Here is a 13367-nt window from a genome sequence, read left to right as displayed (position 1 = left end):
TTAGCCCAGTGGGTCTCATTAATGAAGAGCAAGTGGCCTAGTGCAGCTCATAATCCAGCTTGATGATGTCATGTGCCTGAATTCCCACCCAGGGACGTAGCTATGCCAATCGGGGCCCCATAGCAAATTGTCTTTGCAACCCCTTCCTCGACTGACTACTCAGAGGCAGCCCCCGCTCCTCCCCCCCCCCCCAATAACTGTAAGGCCCCGCTCTAGTGGACTACCCACAGTGTATGGGCACTCACCATTGTGGCCCCGTTGCTCCTTCTCTACCTGTTAGTAGTGTGCCACATCTGCTCTCTGGGCTGGCTCCGTCTAGTCTTTCTCCTAACAGACGCTGGGAGGAGGTGTGGCCATGGTCCAGGGATGTCCCTACAGACTCAGCCACATCTCCTCCCAGCATTAGTTAGGACACAGAAGAAGCGGAGCCAGCCGGGTGAGCAGGTGTGGCTCAGCAACTAGATGCAGGGGAAGGGCTGGGCCCCAGAGATGGTCCGGGCCCCATAGCAGCCGCATCCCCTGCACCTATTGTAGCTACACCTTTGTACCCACCAAATACATTAGTTTACAAAACAGCATGGAAACATTTACAGAGGTGCTAAAGTATGCATCAGCAGATGGGAGGCTGTGCTCATGCTTTACATCTAACCTACTACTCTAGATAGCCATTCTTTGAGCTTAACCCAGACACTTTGACACACCCGAACAATGCTGTACTTATTTTTGTCTTAATACATCCATGGCAGTCTTAACAGCATTGTAGGCCCTGGGCAAGACAAGGCACTGGGGCCCCTAGCCACCCATTCACGGGAACCAGTTAAAGACAAATCATAACATGCCTTTCCTGTGGTCCTGCATCATCTTTCTAAATGCTTCCATACAGTGAATGGTTGCCAGCACTCTGATTGGTAGATAGCTCCAGACAACCACCAATTAGCATGCTGCCAGCCATTCACTGTCTGGCTGCAGTCTTTGAGGCAGGTAGAGATTGCTGCCTGGCTGCTCTGATTGTGTGACTACTGCCTATCCTTGCTCCAAGGCCCCTGGAATTGCGGGCAGCTGCCCAGTGTGCCTGTACATTAAGATGGCCCTGAATACATCTTCTAGCCACTGTTTTCAGTCATCTGTTTTCAAATGTGATGTTTTGTATTATAAAATATTACAGACACATTATTTTCATTTTACGCATAATTTATTATTCTACAATACTGTTATATGATTTTTATTACTACTTCAGTTATTTTGGTTTGTATTCATTATTTAATGGATGTTTGCATTGTTTTCATTCTAGTAGTTTCACCTTCCCAGCTAATTATTTGTAAAACTACAGAGTGACACTGACATCTTTCCTGCCCCGAAGGGTTAGTAAGGAGGGGTCCACAGAGAGTCAGTTGTACTAAGCCTCTTAAAATCTAAAAGCATTCCTGCCCTATTTATAGCCGGGTCACTTGCCTCCTATATCCAGGCGACAGTGGACAGTATCTCCACCACTTATAGTCCAAATTAAATCTGCTTGGTTTACTGTACAATAAATGGTTTCTTTTGTGTTGTTGGGAATGTATTTAGGATCATTCATACTGTTTGCAAAAATATGACTTCGGAATTTTCAATGAGTAGCAGTGCTCTTGTTTGCCCTCTCCGGTTTAGTAAGCATTGTTTCCAAGCTTACTGTATATGTTGTTGGGTGTGACTGTAGCAGAACACCCTAAGCAATGTGTACAAGTATAAGATGTAAAGCCATGTCTCCTGTTTTCCTGATCACAGGGCAGCACGCTGAGGAAGCGGAAGATGTACGAAGAGTTCCTGAGCAAAGTCTCCATTTTGGGTCAGTAGTCCTCACCAGCATTACAGGCTACATGAATGACTTGCAGGCTCTGGGAACACAGGGTGCTCGGTTACCATAGACCACACAGCAGCCACATAAACTGCATGGGGGTCCCGCACACTAGTCATTTTATTGGTTCATGTAAGCTCACATCTGTTCCTGGGGTTTTTCTTAGTAGCTATCTGATCTCATACACCAAGACTAAATGATATTACATATGCGAGGAGCTGAATTCTAAATCCTAGGGCATTAATGTGGGAGGGTGCATAATCCACAGTGCCGTGCTTAGATGACATTGATTATTAACGTAAGTACTGTCAGGTGTAATCTCTTATGCCACTGCAAATTTTTTTTCATTGAAATTCTTTTTTAAGACTACTTTCTTGTTGTGCATCCCACCTTTTAAAGATTTATCCATCTTCCAAGGATGTGTCTATATACATGTGTGCATGTATGTGTGTATATATATATATATATATATATATATAATTGCTTATTCCTAACAGTAAAAAGAACACTGAAAAAAAATACCTGTAAATATTATTAATTAAAAACAAACTGGTAATATTGGGTGTTAATTCAGATTTGGGAGTACAGTAAGACAGAACAGGTAACTGTGCACTTGGACAAACCATGCTGCACTGCAGGTGGGCACATGTAACATGTGCAGAGAGAATTAGATTTGGGAGGGGCATGTCCACACTGAAATCTAAATTGCAGTATGAAAATAAAGCTGTCCAGCATCTGTGGGCTATTGGAAAAGTAGCCATTATTTACCCTGCCTGTCAAAAAATGTACATATGTAATTGCACCCTTTGCCTTGCATTGCAGCATGGTTTGTCCAGGTGCACAGTTATACCTAAGCTTACCGTACTATCCCTTTAGACCCGGGACACTCATGGATTACACAGGTTTTGTGGCTTATTAAAACCAGGTGAAATGCAGTCTTGAAGTCAGAAACCACAGAATCTGTGTAAACAGTAGGTGCCCAATTTAAAGGAATTGCATAGTAATCCTAGTTATACCTCTCTGCCACCAAAATCACGGGCCTGACCCAGGTTTTTTAACACAGTTCCAACCCAGGCCAGACCCCATTCACATCGCAGCTGTGACCCGGGTTAGACCCGGCAATAACCGGGATTATTGCGGCAGTGGAAAAGGGGTATTCCTTTCTCTTTCATACTGTATTCTCAACTCAGAATCAGGCCCATAGTGGATGGGAATTTGTGATTACTTTTCTGTCCACACCTGTCACTTACACACAGTGGTGCCCACCGCGTGACCAAAATGCAGCCCTTATATGAAGTAGGAATCCGTGCCATGCACCCTATGCAGTCACTACCAGTCAGCAACATATTCATTGAATAATATGAAAGAATTCACATGCTGCATTCTCATTAATATTGGTTCGGCTTACAAAATATCTGACTCTCCTGTCAGCCAACAGTGACTCTTCACAATAAACAGTCAGGCCAACTCCATGTCAGTGATGTCTGTAGCATAAAAATGCGGACTCACAGAGAATAAAGACCCTTTACTATGAGTGATGACCTGAAATGATTTGATTCGAATGTAAACCAGCACCTGATATTTTATTTTGCTAGATATAGTCAGGTGTGTCCTGGCAAGGATAGGCATTAACAATAATAGTTCCTTAGATTATAGTAAAATGCGCAGTGTTTATACTGACTGAAGATTACTTTACCTGTACAGAATTTTTTTTATTTCAAATTTTACTTGTGGTACCTTTAAAAAGCCTTATTCTACTTAATTTTCTGTCGTCATCTTTGTTCTTTTTTCCTGAGTTGCTGTATTTTTTGCTTTGCTTAATGCAATAGTCACCGAGTTTAGAGTCTCACAGTACCCCTGTGTTAAAAAAATAAAACAAAATGCCACCCTGGGCCTTACCACCTGAGCCATGCTCCTCCACTGATCAATCACCATTAGCCAAAGACAAACACGGAATAAGTGGAACAACTCTGGCCATTACCACAGAACCCTAATTGCACTGCAGAAGAATTTGCATTACTGATTGCATTAGGTTACGTGTTACTGGGAATGTCAGAGCAAGTAGTCATGGGCAGTTTAACAAAACAACAATGCATCTGCTGCTTAAGAAGCAAACAGACTTCTCTGGCGTCACTGAGATGAATAATTCCAGGAATATATTATTACTGAATTTCTGGTAGGTTCCAGAAAAAAGTCACTGCACACACTTATCATGCTTTGACTAATGGTTAATAAATCATTATTATGTTCTACTACTGCAAGTTTTATGGAGGAACTATTCTATTACTTGTCTAAACAGCCCCAAAAATACCAGGACAAGATGTAGTCTGCATTTGTCAAAATGTGCCTCTACCTTGGTTCTAGACAACATTGCACCTGTGTTTATTAAAGTATTGCTAGAAATGGTCTGGAGAATGTGTTTCATATTTGAGCAATACATTATTCATGAACTAAAGCAGACACATACAGCTGTTGAATTACAACTCACAGAATGCTCTGCCGAGGGAGGGTGTCCTAAGTCTCCTCTTTTACCTCAAGTGTGGAAAATGTCAGTAACTACAGAATTTTCTTTGGGCCAGTGTAGAAATGAAACACAACCCTAGCCTATGTACAGACCAGTCCACATTCATATTTGTTTGGACTAATGCCCAGGGGTGCTGAGATGGTGGTGTGTGCATGTGCAGCAGTGATCCTAACTTGCCGTTGCCACGTCCCTTCAGTGGTTTGCCAGTCTGGATGTGTCCTCAACAGTCCTAGTATGAGTGGCCTTCATCCACTCTTTATACCAAGGCTCAACATTTTTAAAGGCTCTGCCACTGCCATATTGAACACACGAACTAGGGGCAGATGTATTAAGCCTGGAGAAGTGATAAAGCAGTGCTAAATGCAAGGTGATAACGTACCAGCCAATCAGCTCCAATATGTAAATTTACAGTTAGGAGCTGATTGGCTAGTGCGTTATCACCTTGCACTTTTCATTGCTTTATCACTTCTCCAGGCATAATACATCTGCCCCTAGGTGTCAAGTGGTTGCAGTCTGCAGATGTTTTACTGAAGCATAGTTAGGGCGCTGGATGAGCAGCGTGTTTTAAGTGTTTGGCTACCTAGAACAGGTCACTAATACTCTCAGGCACACCAGATGCCAGATTGGAAGTCCATGCTTGGAATAGACTAAATTTTAGATATTGGTTTGTTCCATAATTTCGTTATTGATCTGTGCCAAATCCAAACACATTATAATTATTTTTGTTGATCAAATTCTACTTGGAAAGTCATACATACTGTAAATAATATGTTGTATTATGTGACATCTACTTACTGTATATCAAATTGCTCAATTTGCCCCCCCAAAACAGTTTTTAATATTGTGCGATTTTTAATTAAATCAAAATAAATTCTGTATATAGAAAATAAATAACCCTTAAATGTGAGAATACAGTATAGCTCTATCTTATTTTGCTGCACTTCATTGTCGTCTGTAGCTCTTGCATCTATCAATGCTCGCCCAAGTGCCCGAGTTTTCTATTTTGTTAGGGGGGAATGAGAATTACAGAGAGGAAATGGAACTGACACTGCGCGAGACTATGGATGGCTGATTACCATGGAAATTCAGCTAGAGCCTTTTAAATATAAAAAAAGATGAAAGGTGTAGCCCTCAGAATAAATATAAGTTACAGATGTGTCCTGTATACACATTGTAGTATGAGAATCCTGGCGCGAGCCATCTAAGCGTTGTAGCATCTCAGTCGCAATGCGATTTGACTAAACCGCTTCTAGAAACTCACTGATTAATTTGATATGCAATAATTGTATATCTGTGTGCGACTGAGTCTGAATCTGTATACGAAGCACAGTGGAACTTGGAGTGAAAAAAAGCCACGGCCATTGCATCGCAGCACTTCGTATACAGATTCAGACTGAGTCGCACGTAGATATGTAACTGCTAAATATCGAAGTAATCAGTGCAGTCTCTTGAAGTGGATTAGTCGCAAGCAGAGTTGCACGGGACCTGCTATGCCGAGAAGGGATGTTGGACACGTCTGCAACAACAGTGTGTATGAAGACACATCTGTAGTTAGCTTTTGTCTTTGATAACACACACCTCTGCACCTATTACATCTGCCCCACCTACAGTACAAAATGGTCTTGATCAGGTGCACAATTACTTGCTTTTTGTTTTTCTTTACTTCAGAATCTGGCCCCAAGTTTTGTAGTCATATCTAACATTGCCTCTGACTCAAAATAAGTGCTTATTAGTGTGTCACCTGCTAATTCTACAATATATCTCCAAGCTCTTGTCCCGTTACTCTGTTATTGACCAGCTTGGCCTGACTCTTCTGGTACTTTGGTCACATCATATCCTGGTTTTCCTTATATCCATATTTTGCCCATCTAATTGTTCCTAAAACTAGAGTTCATGCAACATCACAGAAGAGAAAACGGAAGCCTCCAAGATGCCAGAAGCATAGTTTTAAAGATACAGTAGCAGAACAATTCTGCACCGTAAGTCCTATTACTGACCTTTTCATTTGATGATTAGAGTACCAGTTCCATTCGGTAGGATCTATTCCCTCTCTGATCATGAATGAAAGTCTTCTCAGGATTATCCTGATTAATGTCTGCAGCTAGTACCAACTGCCACTTACTACAGAGCTTCTTAAGTGAGCCTATAACTTTGTCGGAGATTTTGGAAAGCCACTATCCGTACCCAATATGACTAGTTTGTATATCTGCCAGGGCTGTTTGACCGGTCCAATTTTTCACCTCCTTTCAAACATAGACAGCATGTGTTTCATAAATTGCTAGATCTCGAGTCTATGTGGTCATATACTGTATATACTTGGATGATATTCTCAATTACTTTAAAAAGCTAGGAAAACTGTCAGCATGTTCAGACACTCTTAAACCTCAGTCAAGAAAATAACCTCTTTTCCAAACTTGAGAAATGTACACTTGAAGTAACTTCCTGAGCCACACAATTCTGCCTCAGAGCCAAACAGATCCTGCAGCAACAGCAGACATCAGAGATAGCTCTGTGCGACATAACAATTGTGCAGTGCTTCAATATCTTCCCCAATTATCAGTGCTTCATCCAGAAATTCTGCTGGAATACAGTGACGATCACTGCTTTAACGTGCAAAGATTTCTCATTTGCCGTTTATCTCCTGCTCAGCCTTCTCTGTCTTCAAAGCAGCTTTTTCTGCAGCTCTTGTCCTCATGGATCATGGATCCTGATTTACAGTAACACGCTTGTGGCAGTACATCTGAGAGAGTAGTGTTATCCCAAAGACAGGGTGAAGGTGGTAATGTACCTTTGTACCTTTGCTCCTTAATATGTAAAAGAGTCCTCCAAAGAAACTGATATTTTAGAGGGGGAATTTGTATACTTTAGCGATTCGCTAGCTTTCAAAGAATTGCATCTTCTTCTTGAAGGAGCCCAATTAAATTACTGTTTTCAAGGTCCAGTGGAGTCTGGAATATAGACAGAATGTGCTATGTCTACTTAGACCTGCTTTATTCTTTGCCCAGTTGCCATGTTTATTTCTGCAGTGCGGTACACTGGGATTCCACATGGAATACATCAGGGTGTAGAGTTGGATCTTGATCCGAGGCACCAACAGGCTAAAGCTTTGACTGTTCCCAGGATGCATTGCACTGCCTCCTCTATAACCCCGCCTCCAGGCAACTGGAGCTCAGTTTGTAAGTTGGTGCCTGCAGAGCAGGTCACTAACAGGTGGGGGTGGTCTTCAGTATGCCGACTGACGGGATCCCGGCACACAGTATACCGGCGCCGGGATCCCGACAGCCGGCATACCGACACTTATTCTCCCTCGTGGGGGTCCACGACCCCCCTGGAGGGAGAATAAAATAGCGTGGTGCGTGTAGCGTGGCGAGCGCAGCGAGCCCGCAAGGGGCTCATTTGTGCTCGCCACACTGTCGGTAAGCCGGCAGTCGGGCTCCCGGCGCCGGTATGCTGGTCGCCGGGAGCCCGACCGCCGGCATACCATAGTGAACCCACAGGTGGGGCTGCGCTAGGCAGCCCTGATAAGAGCTTTTAAGAAGACTTCAAGGGCCGCAGCACTTTCTATGTCTTTATGACATGCTGTGCTGCGGCTCCATCACCTCCCCCAGCAGCGCTGCATACTCCCGCGGCCAGGTTCCCGGCTACTTGCAGCGGAGGCGCACCGGTCATCAGGCACACCACCGCTGACGCTCTCCAGGATCGCGTGGCTGCACATCAGGGAGGAGGTAAGAGGGTCCCCCAGGTGGGACCCGCCGGTAAATCGCGGTCCCAGGAGATGGACCGCGCCGCTGGTGTGGACACTGTACTGCACAGGGACCCCACTGTATCCACCAGGACAAGGGAGCACAGGTCGGATTTACTAAAATCCGTTTGATATAGGCTCCACAGTACCCGGTGGTGAGTACCATCATAGGGGATACGGCGCTGACCTGTAGCCTCTCCCCCAGCTCCGGGCGCCATCTACTGCTGGTGTTCCCGCCCTGGAGCTGCATTTCACTCTCCCTCACTCCCTGACAGAGATTTTGGCACCATCTTCACTACTAGCTGGGCTGATTTCCGGGACTGCAGGGCACTGTCTCCTCTGTAAAGCCGCCTCTCTCATCAGCGCTGTGCATTTACAGGCACTTAAGTTTTCTACATGTCATTTTAGACAGTGTTAGTTAAGAACAAGTGTACTGTTATCTGAATATTTAGTACAAATGTTCTGTGATTTATATCCAGTATCTACTGTGCATTGTTATATCTATACTCATACATATTTATATGTAAATTTACTAGTCCAGTGTAGTTTTATTTTTTATATGTAATAACTTCTGCATTGTACATGTGACTGAGTGTGTCTGTAGCTGTTGTGTGGGATTCCATTCTCCTGTATCACATATTGGCACTCATTCCGAGTTGTTCGCTCGGTATTTTTCATCGCATCGCAGTGAAAATCCGCTTAGTACGCATGCGCAATGTTCGCACTGCGACTGCGCCAAGTAACTTTACTATGAAGAAAGTATTTTTACTCACGGCTTTTTCTTCGCTCCGGCGATCGTAATGTGATTGACAGGAAATGGGTGTTACTGGGCGGAAACACGGCGTTTCAGGGGCGTGTGGCTGAAAACGCTACCGTTTCAGGAAAAAACGCAGGAGTGGCCGGAGAAACGGTGGGAGTGCCTGGGCGAACGCTGGGTGTGTTTGTGACGTCAACCAGGAACGACAAGCACTGAACTGATCGCACAGGCAGAGTAAGTCTGGAGCTACTCTGAAACTGCTAAGTAGTTAGTAATCGCAATATTGCGAATACATCGGTCGCAATTTTAAGAAGCTAAGATTCACTCCCAGTAGGCGGCGGCTTAGCGTGTGTAACTCTGCTAAATTCGCCTTGCGACCGATCAACTCGGAATGAGGGCCTATATTCTGTACCCTAAGGTGCTGCAGGGTCCCATGTATATATATATATATATATATATATAGACTTGCAGAAGTGTGGCACTCGGCTTGATGAATAGACAATAAACCAGTCAGGTCTTACAACGTTTCAGTGCTTTTATTGCACTATCGTCAGGATACAAAACAAATGAAAATGTTACATACCTTTATACACCTACACCCAGAGTGAATTCACTCTGGGTGTAGGTGTATAAAGGTATGTAACATTTTCATTTGTTTTGTATCCTGACGATAGTGCAATAAAAGCACTGAAACGTTGTAAGACCTGACTGGTTTATTGTCTATTCATCAAGCCGAGTGCCACACTTCTGCAAGTCTATATTTATACTTTTGGTATATGTGGAGGCACCGGCGCAGTCATTTGAAATTTGCGTGGAGTGCCGGTCTGAAACTGCTATATATATATATATATATAGTGTTACACAGAATATACATGGTATTTTTACTGTGTGTTTCAGTCACCTCATGATGCTTAAAGCCTGTTGTGTGTACTGTGTTTACTGTCACATAACATAGGTTTTTTTTTGAAGGCACTGTATTTGTCTGGGTATATTGTACTGTTACGCCCTAAGGCTACATTCCTTATAATGTCTGCTACACAGGGTGGGAAATCCATGGACGCTTCTGCATCCTGCAGTTCTAGCGTCACAGATTTACCTGAGGGGGAAGTTTTAGCTGCTGGCTCAGGCGCTGAGTGCCATGCACCCAGTCAACCTGCAGTACCTGTGGCCAATCAGGACCCACTTTGGGCAGCGTTCTCAAGTATGCTGAGTACACTTGTGACATGTCTTGCGCCCCCTGTGGGACCTCCAGTGCCCTTGCAGCCACATATTGTCCCTGTAGTTAATCCGCCCTGGGCGGATACTCTGTCTACCCAATTACAACAATTGAATTAATCCTTGATTAGACAAATGTCTAACCCATGCCCCTCTGGGGCCAAGGGGTCATCTAAACGGGCCATTTCTTCCTCACAATCCACTAATATTTCGGATAATTCTTCCGATGAGGATGGGGAATATACTGATCCCTCAGACACTGATACAGTTGCTTCTGATGAGGAATCTACAACTCAGGTTGATGTTCCTGACCTAGAGGAGGCTATTAAGCTAATTCTTCAAATAGATGATGACATTAAGCCTACTACTGTGGCTAAGAAACCTGAAAAGTTCAAACGTCAGAAGGTTGCTAAAGTAGTCTTACCACATTCTGACCATTTAATTGACATACGTCAGGAATCCTGGTCGTCACCAGGAAAGAAATTTTCCCTGTCTAAAAAGATGCTAGCTCATTATCCTATCCCTGCAGAGTTGAGTAACAAGTGGGAAACTCCACCGCCGGTGGACTCTCATGTCGCCCGTATTGTGGTGTCATCTACTCTGCCTGTCACCACTGTCACCTCAGTGAAGGAACCAACAGATAAGCGCGTGGAGGGATGCCTGAAGTCTATTTACTGTCTTACTGGTGCGGTACATAGACCCACTATGGCAGCCTCCTGGGCTGCAAAAGGAATTGAAGCATGGGTTCAGGCAATTGAGGATGAGCTGCCTCAGGATTTTTCTGACACTGCCAGACAATATCTGTCTTATATTACCACAGCCTCCCGCTATATTCAGGAGGCAGCCTCTGATGCAGGTGTAATGGCGGACAAGGCATGTACTGCATCTATCCTGGCCTGTCAAATTATGTGGTTGAGGTCCTGGAAGGTGGACCTGGACTCCAAAAAGACTTTGGAGGTGCTCCCTTTTAAGGGAGACATCCTATTTGGGAAGGATCTGAACAAGATTGTAACTGACTTGGCTACTGCCAAGACAGCGTGTCTCCCAAATAATAATCCTTCTGCTCCGGAGGCTAAGAGTACCACTTTTTGTTCCTTTTGACCTCCAGGGAAAGCAAAGGGTCAGGCGTATCCGCAACAGGCTCGTGCTTCCAAAACCACTAAGCCTAAATCTAAACAATCCTGGGCCGCCCTTCAGCCTGCTTCAAAACAAGACAAGCCTGCCGCATGACGGGGCAGGCCTCCCCCTGGGGGACTCCAGGATGGGAGGCCGCTTCTGCAGTTCGCCCAGGCCTGGTTAAAGAACACTTTGAATACCTGGATACGGGAAGTTGTCTCTCACGGGTACGCAATCTCTTTCAAGAGACGTCCCCCTCGCCAGTTTTGCACAATGGTTATCCATGCGGATCCTTTAAAAGCGCACGCTCTACACTTGGTTGTGCAATCCCTCCTGGATACAGGAGTGATAGTGCCGGTACCTCTGTCTCAGAGAATACTATTCGACCCTGTTTCTAGTTCCGAAGCCAAATGGGTCCTTCCGGCCTATACTCAACCTCAAATCATTGAACAAGTTTGTGAGAGTATCCAAATACCGCATGGAAACTCTGCGCTCTGTAGTGCTGGCCATGGAACCCGAAGACTATATGGTATCCCTGGACATACAGGTTGCTTACCTGCACATACCTATTGCCATTTCGCATCAGCAATATCTGCGGTTTGCTATTGGCAACCTACATTATCAATTCCAGGCACTTCCTTTTGGATTGGCCACGGCCCCTTGGATCTTTTCCAAGGTCATGGCCATGATGACGGCTCTTCTCCGCCATCAGGGAATCAGGATCCTGCCGTATCTGGACGACTTGCTGATCCTGACGAATTCCCAAGAGGTTCTCCTCAGTCATCTGGAACTGACGGTCCAATTCCTACAAGCCCACGGGTGGCTCATCAACTGGAAAAAGTCCTTGCTGGTCCCTGCTCGGAGCATTGCGCACCTGGGGCACTACTGGACACACACAGCCAACAATTGTTTTTGTCTCAAGAGAAAGTCCTGAAACTTCAGGACAGGATCGGATATTTTCTCTCTCACCCAAGAGTGTCGATACACTCGGTGATGCAAGTACTAGGCCTTATGGTGTTTTCTTTCAACATGGTAGAGTATGCTCAATTTCATTCCCGCCCTCTGCAGAGGTTAATTCTTTCAAGGTGGGACGTCTGCCTCATCGCATCAGGTCTCAAATGATCTCCTTGACTCAGAAGGTTCGTCTGTCACTGAGCTGGTGGCTACAGGAGCAACAGTTGAGCAGGGGCTGTCCCTTCTGGATCTTCAACTGGGTCCTCCTGACCACGGATGCCAGTCTGCGGGGTTGGGGCGCGGTGTTGAAGCAACACTCTCTCCAGGGTCGGACCAGGGAGGAGTCTCTCCTCCCGATAAACATTCTGGAATTGCGAACGGTGTTCAATGCGTTGACACTGGCCCTGCCTCTGGTACAGAACAGGCCTGTTCAAGTACAATCAGACAACGCCACCATGGTGGCATACATAAATCATCAAGGCGGCACTCGAAGCCACATGGCAATGCTTGAAGTATAAAAAATCCTCCGTCGGGCGGATCGCCATCTGCCAGCAATATCGGCAGTGTTCACCCCCGGAGTCCTCAACTGAGAAGCGGATTTCCTCAGTCGTCAGGACGTTCACGCCAGAGAGTGGAGTCTTCATCCGGAAGTCTTTCAACTCCTAGTGGACAAGTGCGGCCTACCAGATGTAGACCTGATGGCTTCTCGACACAATCACAAGGTTCCGGTCTTCGGATCAAGAACAAGGGATCCTAAAGAAGCGTTCGTGGACACACTGGCAATTCCATGGAACATTCGCCTGCCCTGCGTGTTCCCTCCAGTGTCACTCCTGCCCAGGGTACTACGGAACTTCAAGCAAGAAAGAGGAATACTACTTCTAGTCACTCCAGCGTGGCCCAGACGGCATTGGTTCTCAGACCTGCAGGGTCTATCAATAGAGCGTCCTCTTCTACTTCCTCAACGCCCAGATCTCCTCGTTCAGAGCCCTTGTGTCTATACAGACCTGCTTTACCAATTAGCTCTCTGCACTATTTATTATGGTATGGCTGATATTCAAATGATCAAACTACAAAATTTTACTGTATTTCATATGTTTTAATACACATAAAAAATTAGACCGGTCTAAAATATCATGAACAATGTAAAATTATAACAATCAGTATTAAAAAATACTATAGACTTAACACAAGGAGGTGAAGCCAAGCTACTCTATGCCCAGTTATG

The 13367-nt window shown here is 44.9% G+C and overlaps 1 protein-coding gene across 4 annotated transcripts in view; it reads left to right on the top strand.

Annotated features, from left to right (window-relative positions):
* PRKAR1B (protein kinase cAMP-dependent type I regulatory subunit beta) overlaps positions 1-13367 on the top strand; it is a 428398-nt gene that overhangs the window by 342397 nt on the left and 72634 nt on the right. For all 4 annotated transcript variants that reach the window (XM_063934515.1, XM_063934516.1, XM_063934517.1 and 1 more), the window contains one exon: positions 1765-1825. In XM_063934515.1, coding sequence (XP_063790585.1) covers positions 1765-1825 — 61 coding nt within the window. The remainder of the gene's footprint in view (positions 1-1764; positions 1826-13367) is intronic.

Source organism: Pseudophryne corroboree, chromosome 7 (assembly GCF_028390025.1).
Source record: "Pseudophryne corroboree isolate aPseCor3 chromosome 7, aPseCor3.hap2, whole genome shotgun sequence".
Taxonomy (NCBI): Eukaryota; Metazoa; Chordata; class Amphibia; order Anura; family Myobatrachidae; genus Pseudophryne; species Pseudophryne corroboree.
Note: the sequence above shows the minus strand (reverse complement) of the source record. Positions and strands in the feature narration are given on the sequence as shown.